The 19,445-nt window shown below is 57.8% G+C and overlaps 1 protein-coding gene across 1 annotated transcript in view; it reads right to left on the bottom strand.

Annotated features, from left to right (window-relative positions):
• DNAH2 (dynein axonemal heavy chain 2) overlaps positions 1-19,445 on the bottom strand; it is a 148,458-nt gene that overhangs the window by 92,390 nt on the left and 36,623 nt on the right. The window contains 12 exon segments of the mRNA XM_075071345.1: positions 889-1,045; positions 3,427-3,530; positions 3,942-4,103; positions 4,328-4,491; positions 5,185-5,359; positions 6,188-6,344; positions 7,173-7,373; positions 11,513-11,705; positions 12,269-12,416; positions 13,309-13,497; positions 15,291-15,530; positions 15,843-15,999. Coding sequence (XP_074927446.1) covers positions 889-1,045; positions 3,427-3,530; positions 3,942-4,103; positions 4,328-4,491; positions 5,185-5,359; positions 6,188-6,344; positions 7,173-7,373; positions 11,513-11,705; positions 12,269-12,416; positions 13,309-13,497; positions 15,291-15,530; positions 15,843-15,999 — 2,047 coding nt within the window.

The following is a 19,445-nucleotide window of genomic DNA, read 5'->3' as shown; positions in this document are numbered from 1 at the left end:
GGTGGTCAGAATGGGAGCTGGAAGTCAGGACCCCCAGGGTTCAGTCTCAGCTTTGGGAAGGGAAGAGGTGTTCAAGGAGGGTCTATCTACCTGTACTCAGACAGACAGAGAAACAATAAATACCAGATTCCCCCCTGGCTACCAGGGCACTTGTTACGAGCAGGAGACTCCCCCACACCCGCCAAGCTCAGCTGCTGGTCTACCAGGAACCCTGCCCCCACCCACTCTCCTGTTGGTGCTGCAAGGCAGGTCTTTGGAAGCCTACCTGTCGTTGGGTGTCCCGTGCCTGTACGGCACAATATCCAGCAGCACCACATCCCAGGTCTTGGCGATGCTTGCAGGCCTGGGAGAAGACAGGGACGGACAGCACCGAAATACAAGGGACACCTCTAACAATCTGGATGATTTAGCTGGGGATTGGTCCTGCTTGAGCAGAGGGGTTGGACAGATACCTCCTGAGGTCCCTTCCAACCCTGATAGTTCTATTGATTCTAATGGACTGACTGGGGCTAGGCAGACAAGGTAGAGCCATGTGGTCTAATGTCAGAACTGAGCCTGAGAAGTCAGATCGCGGGATCTATGCCTGGGGGGGGGGGGGGGGGGCGGGGTTAGAGCCAGGTCGGGGGGGTTAGGATTCCTGGGTTCCATTCCCAGATCTGAGATGGGAAGTTAAGAGAGGAGGAGGGGAGCTGAGAACATGTCTAATAGTGCAGTGGGGGTCAGGACTCCTGGCTCCAGATGATAGATGGCAAATCAGTGCCAAATATGACAGTGGGTTTTGCCATGTGGACTCCTGTCCTGCTAAGATCTGGGCAGAGACATTCAACGTCTGCTCAAAGAGAGCCTGTGAAATGACTGAGGGAAGAGGGACAGACAGACAGACTCTACCAGCTCGATAGACAGCTCCTTGGAGGCCGACGCAGAGATCTCACTGATTTTCTCCACGTGTTGATCCAGGCCGAGCTCCACAATATTCTCCAGCCTGAAATCTTCAGCATCCTGGTCAAACGTCCTGAGGACCAAGTCCTTTACCTGATCCCAGTGCCTGCAGGGAAGCCACCAACAGCATTAAACCAGGGAATGGACAGGCCCTCTGCGCTGATACACCAGGATCAGTTCTAACCCCTTCAAGACGGAGACATGGCCAGCCCCAAGAAAGGAAATCCGTACGCTCTCCAGCACAGAAATGGAGATGTTGAGGTGGTCAAATGGTTGGTTGCTCTCGGATAGGAAATGAAACGAGGATAGAAGGGGCCTAATGTGGGTTGCTCTAACTGGACGGAAGCTGAGGGAGTCGAGGCTATGCTGATATGGGCATATTCAGCACAGCCCGGGGAGCGCTATCAATCAGATGATCTTTCAATGACTGTGGATGGAAGAAAACCAAAGGGGAAAGCGAAGCCTTGGCACATGGCCTGGATAAGAGAAGACTTCAAAAGATCAGTCTGCACTGATGTGTGATCACCCACGTTGGAAGAAGCTATAAATGTCGCCAACCCTGAAGAGGGAAGTGGCAAGGAGGAAGGAAGAAGAGTTTTATAGCCTTCAACCCCAGAGATCTGTTCCCAGAGCATGCAGGGAACAGCCCCCCGGCCCGGGCCCACACACTCCCACAAGCACAGTGAGGCGACAGAGGGGCTAGACCCTCACTAAGCGGCTCTAGGGAGGCTGCATACATTTCTAGGTACTTCAGCAGCACACAGATAAAGGCGGTGAGAGGAAAGTCCAAGCAGAGCGACAGACCTGGCTGGGAGGGATGGGGCTATCTCTGTGGACCAAAAGAGAATGCAGTGGGCTGCACTGCCTGCAGGTGGCCAAGGGCTGTTTGGAGCACCGCTCCAAGGGCTGGGCTGAAGGCAATGCTCCAGGCTCAGTGACCAATGGGTTATTAACCAGCGCTCATGTGTGGGCTTGTTTGAAGGGTGCCGCACGACAGGACACTGGAAGAAAAAAGCTCTTCCTCCTTCCCAACTAATTGCGGCCTCTTTCCCACCGCCTCACATCCACACACCTCCCTCTGGGTGCAGGCGTGGTGTTGGGCAGTGAATCACTGGTGGTAGGTAGGAGAGGAATTCTCCCCCATCAGCTCGCTAATGCGTGTATGTTCCTGTGGGGCTGACAAACGAGGTCAGAGCCAAGCCCCTTTGCGTTTAACTCCCCAAGGAGGTGCAAGAACCACGTGGTTACAAACCAGCTGTGCTGGCTGAGTCCTCCAAGGGAACAGACTTCATGTCTGAGCCGCCCAACACCCAGAGCCAAGCACATGGCTAGGACACCAGGCACAGTCATTTGCAATCTAGTTCTAATCCCACTCTGGGAGGGGAGTGGGGGCTAGTGGTTAGAGCAGGGGAGGGCTGGGAGCCAGGACTCCTGGGTTCTCTCCCTGACTCCGGGAGGGCAGTGGGAACTGTTGGGTTAGAGCAGGGGGTGCTGGGAGCCAGGACTCCTGAGTTCTCTCCCCGGCTCTGGGAGGGCAGTGGGAACTGTTGGGTTAGAGCAGAGGGTGCTGGGAGCCAGGACTCCTGAGTTCTCTCCCCGGCTCTGGGAGGGCAGTGGGGACTGTTGGGTAGAGCGGGGGTGCTGGGAGCCAGGACTCCTGAGTTCTCTCCCCGGCTCTGGGAGGGCAGTGGGGACTGTTGGGTTAGAGCAGAGGGTGCTGGGAGCCAGGACTCCTGAGTTCTCTCCCCGGCTCTGGGAGGGCAGTGGGGACTGTTGGGTTAGAGCAGGGGGTGCTGGGAGCCAGGACTCCTGAGTTCTCTCCCCGGCTCTGGGAGGGCAGTGGGGACTGTTGGGTTAGAGCAGAGGGTGCTGGGAGCCAGGACTCCTGAGTTCTCTCCCCGGCTCTGGGAGGGCAGTGGGGACTGTTGGGTTAGAGCAGGGGGTGCTGGGAGCCAGGACTCCTGAGTTCTCTCCCCGGCTCTGGGAGGGCAGTGGGGACTGGTGGGTTAGAGCAGGGGGAGAAGGGAGCCAGGACTCCGGGGTTCTATTCCCCAGCTGTGGGAGAGGAGTGGGGTCTGGTGGTTAAAGCAGCAGGTTAGGACTCCTGGGTTCTCTTTCCTACTGGAGCAGGGGAGTGTAGTCGGGGGGGGTGCTCTCAGGACTCCCCAACCCTACCACTCACTCTCTGTGACCCTGGGCACATCCCTTCTTGTCTCTGGGCCTCACGGGAACAGCGAATTTACCCAGGCCATAGAGGGGTTGGGAAACTTCTTTCTTAAAGGCAGGCTAAGGCGTGCGAGCTCCTCAGACAACAGGAGCTCCTCAGGCAGAGGACGATCCATTCCCTCAGTGGGCTCCTGCCCCACCACAGACAGACTCAGGGGCACAGTATTCCGTATATTCCTCCCCGGAGAAGCAGCTTTCAGCCACTCTCCAGAGGGCCAGCAAAGCGCGTGCTGACGGAGCCCTCGGGCGAGCCGTACCTACCTCTCCCGCAAGGCCGGGTTCCTGAGGTCTGAGATCAGGGGCATCGTCCTCTTAAACTGCTCCACCTTCACCTTGGAAGTCTCGATAATTTCCCAGTTCCGATCCTTTGGTTGGAAAGGAAGCAACGCCAGGTCTGGGGGGGGCTCGGCAGGGATGGGGGAATACTCATTTGGACAGCCCCTTGGCACGCCTTTGACGTGCATCACACCCACCCCCAGAACGTCACGCACAAGAGATGATGTCCCCAGTGGGCTGCTCTGGGAGAGCCTCTGCACCATGTCTAATGAGGACAGGAAGTGAGGGCGCTGCAGCTGCACCAGCCCTATTGGTCCTCCCAGCACAATCCCACAGTGCCCCTCCAATGACCTCCAGAGGAGCAGAGCACTAGGAAAAGCCCCCTTCTCTGCTGTCCCCCAAGTGCCCCGGTTCCCCAGCCGGCGCCCTCCAAAGAGCCCTTCCCATACGCCACAAGGGGACCGGCCGGCAGTGCCGGGCCAGGGGAGCCCCTCTCTTACCTTGAGCTCCCGGCTCAGCTTGTTGAGCTTCCGGAAGAGCCCGTAAGCCGTGGTCTCCATCACCTCCGTTTGCAGGGTCTTGAAGCTTCCTGTCTTCCACTCGTTCCAGTGGTCTTCCCACTCCTTGGTGATCTCCCACACCTGCTGCAGGTAGTCCAGCTCCTGCAGGGCACCACACAGAGAGCTGAGCCACAGCTGGAGAGACACCCGGGCCCACTTTCCTGCCAGTCCAGCTGGCTACACCCCACACTGCGCCGACCCGGGGGGCTGGATGTGGATTTGCTCGCGGGCAGCAGCGACACATGCACAATCCCTCCAACCTACGCCCAGACTGAGCCTCTCACTGCCCCCCAGGAGAGGGGAGCTCAGGCCTGGGAGGTCCCCACCTTCTCGAGCTTCTGCAGGTCTTTGGAAGCAGGCTGCTCGATTTTGAAGATGCCCAGGTTGGAGCGCAGGGTGCTCTCCTCATCCTTCATGGTGGCCAGCAGCTGCCGCATCGCCGCGATCTGCTCCAGGGCCGCCTCGCAGCTCACAGCACAGGTGAATGGACCTACGCAACAAAGAGCTCAGCGGCCTCTGCCCATGCTGGATGGCTGGGCCATCGCCAGGGACCCTTTTCCCGCACTTGGAGAGGTCAAGGGAGGCTGAACGAGGACGCGATTACAGCATGGAAGTGCGAGCCAGGACTCCTGGGTTCTCTCCCCGGCTCTGGGAGAAGAGTGGGGGCTGGTGGGTTAGAGCAGGGGGGGTTGGAAGCCAGGACTCCTGGGTTCCAGCCCCAGCTCTGGGAGGGGAGCGGGGTCAGGTGGTTAGAGCAGGGGGAGCTGGGAGCCAGGACTCCTGGGTTCCAGCCCCAGCTCTGGGAGGGGAGTGGGGTCAGGTGGTTAGAGCTGGAGGGCTAGGAGTCAGGACTCCTGGATTTTATTCCCAAGCCTACAGGGCATGGTGAAAGCTCAGCAGTGCTCAGTTTCCTGAAGGGCTGTTCAGTGAGGGAGGGTGAGAAGGTACAGGACAGTGATTTACAAGAGGACTAGAAAAATTAAAGGATTTACTAGTAGGGAGGGACATGAGATTCAAACTCACTAACTGCAAATAGCTCAATCTACTGAACCAGTTTCTTCAAACCTGGCTTGTTCTTTAGGTCGCACTGAGATCTAGACAACAAGCCAAATATGGTGTTTCTAGCAGGAGCAATTTTTGAGTTCACTGAGGCCTCTGCTCTGTGCGTGGCACCACCACTCACCTTTGGTGCCAAAATCCTGCAGCAGGACCTGGGCCTTTCTCTTGAAGTCGTCCGCAGAATGGATCAGGCCAGTCTTGAACTTCTCCTTGTGTTTCTTTAGCATGACATCGCTCTCCAGGATGCACTGCTGGAAGGACAGCCACTCCGAGTTGAGCGCTCCCAGTGTCTGCAGCACCTGGGACAAGGGCGAGGGAGAAAGATGAAAGACATGTTCTCCTGCCAAGATTACCGCAGCTCCGAGAAGAAGGCTGGGCACAGCAGGTTCCAGAAACGTGGCTGGGATAAATAGGAACTTCCTCCATCCCCATGGCACGGGGATCTCGTTCATTTCCCTGGGGCTGGGCAGGACTCGGGTCATTTCTACAAGTCCTCATTCATCGAAATCTCTGCCAGTTACAGTAAAAGCTTTTTTATCCACTGTATCATTCCGGTTAATTAAGTGAGAGGGAGTTTGGGTGTGGGGCGTGGGCTCTGGGAGGAAATTTGGGTGCAGGAGGGAGCTCGGGGTAGGGGTACAGGAGGGGGTGCAGGTCACAGGCTCTGGGAAGGAGTTTGGGTGCGGGAGGGAGCTCGGGGTAGGGGTACGGGAGGGGGTGCAGGTCACAGGCTCTGGGAAGGAGTTCGGGTGCGGGAGGGAGCTCGGGGTAGGGGTACAGGAGGGGGTGCAGGCACAGGCTCTGGGAAGAAGTTTGGGTGCGGGAGGGGGCTTGAGATGGGAGTTTGGGTGTGGGAGGAGTTTCAGGGTGCCAAATCCAGGGGGCGCTCACCTCGGGCAGCTCCCCGCAAGCAATGACTTGTCCCAGCTGCTCCTAGGCAGCGGCGGCACAGCAGGCAGCTTGGCGCATTGTTTCCACCTACAGCTCCTATTGGCTGCAGTTGCCGGCCAATGGGAGCTCCGGAGCCAGCGCTCAGGGCAGGATGGAGGCAGTGCAGAGCCACCTAAATCCCTTTGGGGTCTGGGCCAGCATGGCAGCGGCCACTCAGGGTCTGCGTCCGTACTCACCCCCTCGTCCACGGCCACTTCGTATTTCTCCAGGATGGCAAACTGCTCGTGGATGGGCTGGATCTGCCCCTCTAGCTTCGGCAGCTCGTGCTGCAGGGTGTCCAAGAGCTGCAGGCTTTGGCCCAGTTCCTCCAGCGTCTGCGGAGGCCGGCTGACTCTGTGGGCCAGAGCGGGGAAGAGCCAGAGTGAGCCAGGCCTGGATCAAATCTCTTGTGCCTGCTCAGTCCTTCGGACTTGCCCGGGGGCAGCTGGGTGTGCCACACTCCCCACAGCTGCTCTGCTCGGGGAAAGGTGTTTGACGCCCCGTGGCAGGACTGACACTGCGAGCCGCTGAAGCAGGGCCTAACCCTACGGAAGGCTGGCCCTCTCCATGGGCGCCAGCAAGGGCTCCGGTCCGAGCCAAGGCAGGGGCCCTATTTAATAGTAAGGGGCCAGCTGACCACTCCACCCGTAAGCTGCTGAACCTCAGAACCACAGAAGGGGCGAGAGCAGGCCCAGAGAGGTGATGTCTCGGGGCTTTTGCTATTTTCCGTTATTCTCAAGTGCTTTAAGAGTAAAATCCCTGTGGATAAGAAGTTCCTCTGCTGAGCCTGGGTCCCTCGCTTTCCTGCCAGGTTTCTCTCTGAAGGGGTTAAGCCAGAAGCCCAGAGGGCCGCCTAGAGGGGGCTTTGCAGGACTGGAGAACTTGGCTGGACAAGGGCATGCCATGTCCCAGGGAAGAGCGTCAGCCAGGGCCCCCGAATCCCAGAGCTAGAAACAGTGACTAGACTCTACCCAGACCCAGCTGGCATGGAAGCCCATGGGACCCAGAGATGGTGACGGTCCAGTGGGTAACTGGGCCAGTTTGTAACAGGACAACTCGCATTGGTGGGGAAAAGGGAAAGCCAGAAAGGAGCCTGCCAAGAGAGAAGGGCCTGGGCTGTCTCTGCCCCAACCAGCAGGGGCGTGGGGTGCAGGTAATGGGGCAGGAAGGAAGGGGCCTCACTTCTCAGCGTTCTCCTGGAGGTAGGCGTACAGCTCCTGCAGCCGGGTACTGGCCATCTCGTTCAGCAGGTTGGTGAGCTTGTTCTGCCACTCGTTGCAGTGCTGGACCACAGAGAACTTGAGGTGGGAGCAGTCGAGCAACACAAACTGGATGTTCAGCACCGTCTCCTCCTTCTGCACATTGTTGGCCACCTCCATGTACCTGCCATGCACATACACAGACCCCCCCTTCAGCCAGCTGCTCAGTGCAGAGCGGGAGGGCCGAGCTCTCCGGCACACACCTCCACGTGGCAACAGAGGAGAAGCCCGGAGGAACTCTCTGTATGGAGGTGACTCGGTGGGATTAGTTCCTTCGCTGGAGACGCTGGAACTCACACAGAATGGATCAGAGGAGAGATCATCAGATCCTTCTCACCCGAGCTACAGGGGCCTTGTGGAAAACCAGCATGGCACTAGGGGGCGCTGTTCCCTCAGAGGCAGTGCTGAGGCCAGTGCCCCAGCATGGCACTAGGGGGCGCTGTGCTGGAAGAAGCAAGTCAAATGGGCCCCTAGGAGGTGCTGTTCCCTCAGAGGCAGTGCTGAGGCCAGTGCCCCAGCATGGCACTAGGGGGCGCTGTGTTGGAGGGAGCAGGTTGACTGGGCCCCAAGGGGGCGCTGTTCCCTCAGAGGCAGTGCTGAGGCCAATGCCCCAGCATGGCACAAGGCGGCGCTGTACTGGAGAGAGCAGGTTGAATGGGCCCCTAGGGGGTGCTGTTCCCTCAGAGGCAGTGCTGATGCCAGTGCCCCAGCATGGCACAAGGGGGCGCTGTGCTGGAGGAAGCAGGTTGAATGGGCCCCTAGGAGGTGCTGTTCCTTCAGAGGCAGTGCTGAGGCCAGTGCCCCAGCATGGCACAAGGCGGCGCTGTACTGGAGAGAGCAGGTTGAATGGGCCCCTAGGGGATGCTGTTCCCTCAGAGGCAGTGCTGAGGCCAGTGCCCCAGCATGGCACTAGGGGGTGCTGTGCCACAGGCAGCAGTGTAGTTAACCCAGTAGCCGAGTTCGTTTTCAGTCAGTCCGCCCCCCAACCTCAAATGCCTGCCCACGATACAGAGGCCATGCACCCTCATGCTCATTAAAGATCATCTGAGCTTACTGAGAAATCAGTAGCATTGGTAGCTCCTGAGTGAACAGGGTGGGGCCAGGGCACTGGTTGCTGGGGGGACCAGAGTGAGGTTTACAGCTGCCATGTGGGGGTTTCACCAGCACAGCTCCACGCCCAGGTGCAAGGTGTCCCAGTCTCCTGAAATGCCAAGGGGCCTCCTGTTTACAACCAAAATCCTCCTGCCTCCTGAATGAATGTCGTCTCCCGCATGAAGAGGCATCCATTGACGCCAAATTCCCCAAAATTCATCTACCTTACCCAGGACCGCTTGCATCAGCCACATGTGTGCACCAGCCTCGGCCACGGAGCAGACACCGGACCGTGGCTTGGACAAACCCAAGCGGAGCTGTGGCCCTGTGCCGGGTCTCAAGCCCATTCACTCAAATTTGGCCTGGCCACCTTCACAGATCTCCTCGAAATGCCTCTGAAAAACGTTGGTCAATATGCCTAGATGGCAGCACTTTCTGCTTTCAAGCCCTCACGCCAGTCTGGTGTCCTAGCAACCTGACGATTCCCGGGGAAGGCAACGACCCAGAATGCATCTGACCAACTGTGCAATGCCATCCCAACCTGGCTGGACTCCTGCAGGGATCAGTTGATGCCCTGATCCGAAGTGACCACTTAGGGTGACCAGATGTCCCAATTTTATAGGGACCGTACCCCCCAACCCCTGTCCAGATTTTCACACTTGCTGTCTGGTCACCCTATGACCACTACAGTTACCAAGTAGATTAGATTTTAGCCTTGATGCGCGATGAGTGGATTATAATCTCAGCCAGCATCTGGATGTGGGAGAGAGAACATTTGGATGGAGAAAGCCTAAATGCAACCAAAAGCGGCCCCCTGGGACTCAGTGTGGGATTCTGAAGTTGCCTTGGGCAAAAGGAGCATTTCATAAAGGAGCAGGGAGTGTTTCATGGCCATGCAACAGGAGCAGCTGCTGTTCGGAAGGAGAAATTCGCTCCCTCCAAATGATTTGTTAATTGAAACATGTTTTGATGTCTTTGCTCCTGACTCAGCCAAGCGAGGCCAGCAGGTGGAGACGGTTCCAGCCCCGAGGGATCTTATTAAATCTTCCCAACTATTCCATTAATTAATTCCCTGTCTCCAGGTCACTGGAAACATAAGGCCAAACTTTATTAAACAAGGAAACCAAAAACGGCCCTGGAAGAGACAGACGAGGGGCAGAGGCAGAGAGGGGCACCCGGCTCTGGTGAACAGGCAGAGATGGATGGGGAGGCAGCATCCCTCCCACCTCTCTCTAGTTACGGATCCAAATTTACCTCCGGCCTGAAAACTGTGCGTGTCAAACGCTGAGTCAGCACAGCACCCGAGCCGGGAAAATGCTGCTTGTGCTGACGAAACGAATCCTGCATCCCTCCTTTGACCAGCTGGTTTTCAAGTGTGCCTCGTTCTGGGGCTTTGTTCCACCTTCTGGCTCACAACTGGGCCACAGCGAGGCGGGAGGCTCGGCTCACGCTGTGGAATCGCTCTTCCTGGTGCTGCTATAAACGGCCCTCAAAAGGCTTTCGGGGCTTTAATGGGGAGTTTTTCTCCTGTTGAAATGCATTTGAGGAAGTGGAGGGTAGAAAGCCCATACGTGGCCTTGTAAACTAAAGTATCCCACAGGCAAAACTGCTATTGGTTTAGGGAGTGGTGGCACTCTAATAACACAGCACGGCTCCCTCCTGACCTGCTTACAGCACAATTCCATTGCTAGTCGTTGGTTACCTTCCTTCGGAGGCCGAGGAAAGCCAGCCAGAACTGCAGAAGGGCCTGATCTCATGGCTGGAACGCCTCCCCACTCTCACACCATTAGCGCTTTTCCTTTAGCCCCATTTTCCAGATGGGGAAACCGAGGCAGAGAGGTGCCCGGACTTGCCTAAGGGCCCCCAGAAGGCTAGTACCCGGGTCTGGTGAGTGCCAAGCCGGTGCTCTATGTGCCAGAGAAGAAAGGCTTCTAAGCCAGCCACTTGTTGCTAACAGAGCCCTCAACGCGCCGCCTGCAGGGAAGCTATAAAAAGGAGCTGATTGTCTGTGTTTCTCTGACTCTTAACCAAAAAAAAAAAAAATTGCTTGTGACATTTGCATGTAAACAGAATTTTGCTTTCTTAAGAATTCAGCTGCTCCTGCTGCTTCCTCTCCACGCCGCGCAGAAAGTGAGCCACCTCCGGGGGGGCCCAGCCCCGCTGCACCGGCACACACTGCGGTGGGCCGCAGCACTTCCCAACAGGAAGCACAGGCAATACCGCGGCGGTTGAAACAGCAGGCGTGATTTAGGGAGGCAGACTAGAGCCGCTGGAGCTGGGATCCGGCCAGCACACTGAGGTTCATACGCACACTCCTGGGAACGGGACCAGGAAATCTGTAATGGCCACGAGCCGCCAGAGCTTTAGCTTTAGAGCTGAGCTGAGATCGCACCTCCCGCACCACGTGGCCCTAGCACTGGGCGGGGGGATTGGGGGCAGTGCAGATTTGTAGGGGGAAGGGCCACACTGCTCAATGCAACACTGCACCCCTGGCACCTCCCGGGGATCGGCGCTATCTGTGGGGAGAGCGCCCCCTACTGACCCACCCACACTGCTCCCTGGCACCTCCCGGGGATCGGCGCTGTCTGTGGGGAGAGCGCCCCCTACTGACCCACTCACACTGCTCCCTGGCATTTCCCAGAGATCGATGGAGTTTGTGGGGAGAGCACCCCCTACTGACCCACCCACACTGCTCCCCGGCCCCTCTCGGGGATCAGCGGGGTCTGTGGGGAGAGTGCCCCCTACTGACTCACCCACACTGCTCCCCAGCCCCTCCTGGGGATCAGAGCTGTCTGTGGGGAGAGCGCCCCCTACTGACCCACCCATGCTGCTCCCTGGCCCCTCCCGGGGACTGGCAGGGTTTGTGGGGAGAGCGCCCCCTACTTACCCACCCACACTGCTCCCTGGCACCTCCCAGGGATCAGGACTGTCTGTCGGGAGAGCGCCCCCTACCGACCCACCCACGCTGCTCATCAGGACTCCGATTTTCCTTGGGGTCTCACATTCAATATTGACCATGGCAGGCCCGGCTTAGCTTAGGAACTATGTCCATTTCAGAAGGGTAGGAGGGTGGACTTCCCTGAATCTGAAGGCCCTGGGCCCTCATCGGTACTGGTACAAGAGACCCGTCTGGTCAACGAGGGGCATCCACGGACACAGGTCCTCCCTTACCGAGCAGTGTCTGCATCGAAGGAAGACACGAGCGGGTTGAGGTGCCGGTAGCGGTTAATGAAGGAGTCCTTGTTGACCTCCCAGATCTCCCGGTACACGTCCCAGGTCTTCAGGTACGCCTGGAGGTGTGTGGCGTTTGCTTGCATGCCCCCACTGATCAGGGCCTGGATTTTCTTGATATCCTCATCACGCTCTGTGTGCGGAGGGAGGACAAACAGGACAGTGACCAGCTGTTTCGATGCCCAAACAGCCAGTCCTAGTCCATCAGAACCCCTTGCTTCTCTTCCATGCTGAGTCTGCCAAGCCTCACCGGCCCTCTGGGAAATACTGTCCCTATGTTAGAAAGGGAGGAAACTGAGGCACAGAAATGACTCCTAGGGGATTGGGTGTGCGCAGACAGGAACTGGTTCCGTGACAGACAGAGGCTACATTCAGGCAATGTCTGTCTAGACTCACCCTGTGACTCTCAGTAGCTGCTACCATGTGCCACGGAGAGAAAATAGATCAAAATAAAGTGTTAGCGGCAAGGAAACTGAGCTAAGGGGAAATGTCCAGCTGGGGAATCATCTCCTCCAGGGACAGGGTGGGAGCTGAACCCAGAGGGCATCACTGCCTTGGCTTTTCAAACCCACAGCGGCGAGTCTCAGAGCCCAGGTCTACCCGGGAGGTGCCTGAACACGGGAACAAGCCAGTTCGGCAAGGCAGTTGCAGACTCCCGGCCAGGCAGCATGTGAGTGCAGGGGGAGGGCTCCTTACCCACGAGGACTGAGATGGGATCGCGGTAGAATCTGCGTTTGGTCAGGATCTCCGGCAGGTGGCGGAAGACAGAGATGCTGGTGATGAGGTGGCTGCTGATGTCATTCACCATATTCGCGAGCTGGGCCAGAGTTGGGGAAAACTCCACCTGGAAAGACAAAACAGCAGGTCTGGTGGAGAGAGGACCCAAAGCCAGACGAGAGGCAACAGCGGCTCAGCGAACCCAAGGCGACCCACCGGGATCTATTCCATTCCCATGGCCGCACAAGCCCCTGCAGATCCCGGACCTGAAAATCCCATCCTTCTGATTTCCATCTTGCTCCCCCATCCTCACCTCGCTCCCACGCACAGCAGCTCGCTGCTTGAGCAGTACTAGAGGTTACAGGCCAAACCTGCAGTCCAACAGCTCTGCTTGGGGCAAGACCAGGGCAGAGGTGGCCCAAAGCCACCTCTCTGGGTCTCTCGTTCCCGGGGCTGGGCAGCACTGGCTCAGACCTCCAACACAAGACTCGACAATCCTATCTGGCTGTAATGTCAGCCAGGAAGCGCTAGGCCAGGCCACAGGGATGATCGGGCCACGCTCCCTTGTCCCCCGGCCACCCCTCATGCAGCAGAAGCCCTTCTGTGGCTGCTCTGGCTCTTAGGGTCTGTCTACACTGCAGTGGAGAAGTAGGACTGCAGCCCATGTAGACATACCCACGCCAGCTTCGATTGCTCTAGCTAGCTCTGGTAACAGCAGTGAAGCTGTGACAGCACGGGCAGCTGGCACCTGTGGATATACCCAGGGTCCTGGGTGGGTGGGATTAGCTGCCCATTGAGGGAGAAAGGAAAGCAAGAGGGTGATCAGACAGCCCATTTCTGACCCTCATGGCATGCAGAATATTGGGTCTTCACTCTCTCACCGGCCCTTGGTCGAGCGGTGCTTGTGCGGGGACACTAATTCAGAACTGAACTCCCCCCCGGCCATGCTGCTAATTCCTGGCAGGGACCTTGGGGCGGGGCTCAGCTGGGTGTCTGAGGGCTGCAGTGGAAGGGCTCACCTGTGCAGATGGTGCCGGGTAGTTGTCCTGAAGGATCACCTTGACCCTGAACAGGGGGTTAGGCGTAGTCTTGCCATCTCCATTGATGGCCTTGGAGAGTTCCAGTAGGGACCATTTGACGTTGAGCCTGAAGGCCTCTTCCATCATTCTGTTCATCTTGACGGTGTAGGCCACCCAGCACTGCTGCACCTGAGGGGAGAAACAAGCCGGCTGAGAAAGGCAGCGTAGATATGGCCACCAGAGCGAGGGGCAGCCAGGGTGAAAGACAGTCAGGGCTGCAGAACTGGGCTTCTGGCTCTGGCTGCGAAGGTGACCTTCGCCGAGTGACCCAAGGAGCTCCTCGGTCTGCTTACCTTGGAGAGACTGAACTATTTCACTGCCACTCATTTGGGTAGAAGCAACCAGGGAATGTCCTACTTTGTTGCTGGAAGTAGTGCCAGATGCCGGGGCACTGGGGCAGGGTAAAATGGAGCAGCTAGATGCTGGCACGATTTGCTGGGGACAACTCAACCTCCTCCTCCCTAATCTAATGTCACCTCATGCCATGCCCAGGGGGGATCTATGCCCAGAACTTGCTGCAGAAAGAAACTGAGGGCCATAGATTTTAAGCTGTAAGAGCCTGTTGTATTTCACCCAGCACCCTTATACTGAGTTAGACAAAAGTATCTCAGTCTTCGTAAAACTAAACTGTTGGGTCCTACAGGGTGTGACGAAGCAGGAATGCTCTTAATGTTTTCTCTGAATACTGTGTGGGTGCCTTGGTTTCTTCTATGCAGTTCTCAAGTATCTAGGTGGTGGGATAAGGGAGTGTGATTGTTGCAGAGCTCCAGAGGGCCAGTGTGATGGTGTCTGCACAGAGAATGGCTGACGTCCTGTCTCCTGGCCACTGATGGCCTGGGCCCCTCCCCTGCAAGGTGCCAGCTGAAGGTGTTGGAGAACAAAGAGACCAGGTGGCCTCCTAGCCCGGGACAGAGACAAAGGCAGAAGAGGGGCTGGAGAGTTTCAGTTTGGAGCTGGCTGGGGAAATGGAGGGAGCCCCAGGGCTGGTCTAAACTCCCTGCCCCCCAAGATGGACCTGACCAAGGGGTCCTGTTGTCTGTACCTATAAGCTCTGGTCTGGACTGTGTTCCTGTCGGCTAATAAACCTTCTGTTTTACTGCTGGCTGAGAATCATGTCTGACTGTGGAGTTGGGGGGCAAGGCCCTCTGGCTTCCCCAGGACCCCGTCTGGGCAGACTCGCTGTGGGAAGTGCACGGCGTAGAAGGGGATGCTGGATGCCCTGAAGTCAGATCCAGGAAGGTGGAAGCTGTGGAAGCTTCTTGCCCTGGAGACAGTCTGCTCAGAGGAGACTTCACCAGAGTCCTGCCCGGCTTCGTATGGAGCAGTGCCAGAGCATCACCTGGGGATTCTGTGACACAGGGAGAAAACGGGCAAGACCGACGAGCCAGCCATGTCCAAAGCCCCTGTGATGACATGGACCTGACTAGGTGAGGCAGGCCCAGATGATCTCAGCAGGCAATCTGTGCCCCATCCTGCAGAGGACGCTAAAAACGCCATGGTCCATGCCAATCTGACCTGGGGGGAAATTCCTTCCTGACCCCAAATCTGGTGATTGGTTGGACACTGAGCATGTGAGTTAGACCCACTGGCCAGGCAGCTAGAGAGAGGATTCTCTGAACCCACCCCGTCCGGTGTCCAATCTCTGGCTGTGGTCGAGCTCTTGATGCTTCAGAGGAAGAACCCAGAGTAACCTCTATAACCTGGGCCTGACCCTTCAGTGCTGCTGGGGAGGGGGTGGTGCTGGAGGGAGTCGGGTAGGTAGGTGGGTGGGCAGGGACAGCCATTGGAGAAGAGGGAGAAGGTCTCTGCCACAGGTCCTTACACAGAGATCTCCTGACAGAATCAAAATGAAGCACTGCATGCTGGGACCTACACCCAGAGCACTGCCTGCGGGGAGCTACCTGGCCTGGGCCTGGCCTTACCTCGGCGCTGTCATGTTTGAAGACTTCATAGGTTTGCCGCATGATGTTGATGACCTCCTCGTGGATACCCATCAGCTTCTGCTGCACCCAGGCCCGGTGCTCCTTCTGGTCCTCCTCAAACTCCAAGTCGTTGTAGACCCTCTTGCCGGTGATCCGCACCAGCAGCGCCTCGCTGATCTGCTGAGCACTGCGAGCGATGGTCAGGGTGGCTGCCTTGTACTCATTGACAATGGTCTGCACCTGAGGGCCAGTGGCAGCAAGGCAGGCTCAGGGCAGGGCGCACGCTGATCAGACACCTTAGGGCCCCAGGGTTTGAGGAAGGTGAAACCTGACCAGCTACACCGGGGGAGTGTCATCTGCCATGCTGGCTTCCCTGCTCCCTACCACCCGTGTTCTGAGTTTCTCCCACTCCACCTAAGCCTAGGCAGACTGAGCAGAGCATGGATCACTGGGATGCCGCCAGCTGGAGACCCCTGAAGCAGATCTCTGTGGAGGAAGGATGGCGCTTTGGGGGCTGGCTGCGGGGGCAAGGGGGGCCAGAGGAAAGCTCACCTTGCTGGCGTGCAGTCGGCACTCACTGATGAAGGCCGCGCTGGCCCCTTTCAGCGACCAGTGCAGCTTCTTCAAGCCGGGCTGGATCTTCTTGTCCAGGTATCGGATCCGCTCCTTGAACAAGGCCCGCTCCTCCGAGGACAGCATTGCAATGATCCTACGGTGGCACGGGGGCGAGATCCAGCCCCATCAGCAAGTCAGAGCTACGGAGGGCATTCCTCCCCCCAGCCCACAGAACAGGCCTGGCTCCAGACGGGTCACTGGTGAGTCCCCAAGGCCCGATGTCTTTCCGATCACCTGCCAGATCGTGCTGGCTGCATCTTTGGGCTTGTTAACTTCCTGGCCTGGCCGGGTGACCTTGGCCAAGCCACTTGCCCTCTGTCACAGAGTCTGGGGGAGTCCGGCCCTGCACCCCTCTTCCTGGACCCCACAGTGACTTTTATCCAGCCAGTAAAACAGAAGGTTTATTGGACAACAGGAACACAGATTACAGCAGAGCTTGCAGGCACAGTTAGGACCCCTCCACTGAGTCCTTCTGGGGGTTCAGGGTGCTTGGATCCCAGCTAGGATACCCTGAATTCCGCCCCACAGCCCCAAACCCAAACTGTCCTGCCGTTTCTCCCGCCGGCCGAATCCTTTGTTCCCTTCTCCTCCGCCCAGCAGCTCCCCGCTCCCCACTGCCGGGCTCAGGTTACAGCCTGACCACCTGTCCCTCACCTACAGACATCCCCTGCTTTCCCCGTTCCACCACAGACAGTCCCACTCCTTCCCCATCCCCACACCCTACTCCATCACACCGCTCCCCCCTTCGGAACTGAACTGAGCGGGTCACTCTGCCCAGTGACCTGGGGAAGTTCAGGGCCCCCTCTCCGGGACAACGCGTCCGCTATCAGGTTGGCACTTCCCTTCACATGGACCACGTCCATGTCATAGTCCTGCAGGAGCAGGCTCCACCTCAGGAGCTTGGCGTTGGCTCCTTTCATCTGGTGCAGCCAGGTCAGGGGAGAGTCGGTTGGCTGCGGTGTACACGGTGAAGTGTCGCCCCAAAGAGATATGGCTCTAGCTTCTTAAGGGCCCACACCATGGCCAGGCATTCCTTCTCGATGGCCGCGTAGTTTTGCTCCGGGAGTAGCAGCTTCTTGCTCAGGTACACGATGGGTGTCTCTCCCCCTTTTCATCCTCCTGCATTAACACCGCCCCCAGTCCCGTGTCTGAGGCGGTGAACACCATAAAGGTTTGTCAAAAATCTGGGTTCGCCAGAACTGGGCCACTGACCAGAGCCTCCTTCAGCGCCCGGAAAGCCTCCTGGCACTGCTCGGTCCAGATCACCTTGTCTGGCTTCCCCTTTTTGCACAGTTCAGTGATGGGCGGCTATGGCGCTAAAGGGGGCACGAACCTTCGATAGTACCCCGCCATCCCAATAAAGGCCTGGACCTGCTTCTTGGTTTGGGGGAGCAGGCCAGTCTCTGATCACCTCCACCTTGGCTGGTTCCGGCTTCAGGCAGCCGCTCCCCACCCGATGGCCCAGGTAAGATACTTCCGCCATCCCCACCTTGCACTTCTCAGCCTTTACGGTTAACCCAGCCTCCCGGATTCGGTCCAGGACTTGTTGTAACCTGGGACACATGGTCCTCCCAGGTCTGGCTGAAGACGCAGATGTCGTCAATATAGGCCACGGCAAAACTCTCCATCCCCCTCAGTAGCTGATCCACCAGGCGCTGGAAGGTGGCCGGCGCTCCCTTGAGGCCAAAGGGCAGGGTCAGAAACTCGTAGAGCCCCAGAGGGTGATAAAGGCCGATTTCAGCCTGGCATCTGCGTCCAGCGGCACTTGCCAGTAGCCCTTGGTAAGATCCATGGTGGTGAGGTACCGAGCACACCTCCCAGCTTGTCTAGGAGCTCGTCAGGCCTGGGCATGGGGTAGGCATCAGATACGGTGATGGCATTGAGCTTTCGATAGTCCACACAGAACGGATTGACCCATCCTTCTTGGGACCAGCACCACTGGCGAGGCCCAAGGGCTGGAAGACTGCTGGATCACCCCCAAAGCCAGCATGTCCCTGACCTCTCTTTCCAGATCCTGGGCAGTTTTACCAGTGACCCGAAAGGGGAGCATCTTATAGGGGATGTGTGACCGGTCTCCACCCTGTGGACAGTCCAATTAGTGCGTCCAGGCTGGTTGGAAAACAGCTGTCGGTACAGATGCAGCACCCCTCTGATCTCAGCGTGCTGGGCCAGGGTCAGCTGATCAGAGAGGGGGAATCGCCTCCAGGGGGGAACCAGCTTTGTCCCAGGAATAGATCCACCAAAGGGTCATCTCCTGCCTCCCAGTGTCCACACACGGCCAACACCACATTCCCCCCTGTCATAGTATGGTTTCATTCATGTTCACATGGTACACCCGCCGGTGATGTGCCCGGTTTGACAGCTCCACCACATAGTTTACCTCATTCAGTTGCTTGATTACCTTGAAGGGTCCTTCCCAGGCGGCCTGGAGTTTGTTTTTCCTCACGGGGATGAGAACCATCACCTGATCCCGGTGGCAAAGGCCGGGGGCCCGGGCTGTGTGGTCATACCAGACCTTCTGCTTCCTCTGGGCTCGGGCCAGATTCTCCCTGGCCAGGCCCATGAGCTCGGCCAGTCTTTCCCGGAAGGTCAGGACATACTCCACCACTGACTCTCCTCGGGAGTGGCCTTCCCTCCCATTCATCTCTCATCAGGTCCAGGGGCCCCCTTACTCGCCTTCCATACAACAGTTCGAAAGGCGAAAACCGGTAGACTCCTGGGGTACCTCCCTGTACGTGAACAGCAGGTGAGGTAAGTATTGTCCCAATCCTGCGAGGTGCTGGTTCATAAAATGTTTTTAGCATCATCTTCAGCGTCCCGTTGAACCTTTCCACCAGCCCGTTGGACTGGGGGTGATACGCTGAGGCCCAGTTGTGCTGCACCCCACATTTCTGCCATAAGGACCGGAGCAGGTCGACATGAAGTTGGACCCCTGATCCGTTAAGACCTCCTTGGGGAACCCCACCCGGCTGAAAATTGTCAGCAGCGCATCTGCCACTGTGTCTGCTCAATAGAGGACAAGGCCACCGCCTCGGGGTAGCGAGTGGCAAAATCCACCACCACAGGATGTATTTTTTCCCTGACCGGGTCATCTTGCTGAGAGGTCCCACTATGTCCATGGCCACCTTCTGGAAAGGTTCTTCTATGATGGGTAAAGGCCTCAAGGGCTGCTTTCCCCCTTGTCCCGGGCCTTCCCCACCCCTCTGGCAGGGTCACAGGATTGGCAGTACTGTCGGACCTGGGTAAAGACCCAGGCCAGTAAAAGTTCTGTAGCAGCCTCTGCCTGGTGCGCCGGATTCCCTGGTGTTCCTGCGAGAGGGATGTCATGGGCCAGGTACAGCAGCTTGTGGCGAAACTTCTGGGGAACCACCAGCTGCCTCCTGATCCCCCATGACTCTACCTCCCCCTGGGGGAGCCCATTCTCGGTACAGGAACCCCTTCTCCCACAGGAACCTCTCCTTGCAACCTCTCCTCAGGGTCTGTTCCGCACTAAAAGGTCAGCCTGGTCCCTGGGCTTCCGCAAGGAGGGATCTTTCTGCA

The sequence above is a fragment of the Chelonoidis abingdonii genome, chromosome 11 (assembly GCF_003597395.2).
Source record: "Chelonoidis abingdonii isolate Lonesome George chromosome 11, CheloAbing_2.0, whole genome shotgun sequence".
Taxonomy (NCBI): Eukaryota; Metazoa; Chordata; order Testudines; family Testudinidae; genus Chelonoidis; species Chelonoidis abingdonii.
Note: the sequence above shows the minus strand (reverse complement) of the source record. Positions and strands in the feature narration are given on the sequence as shown.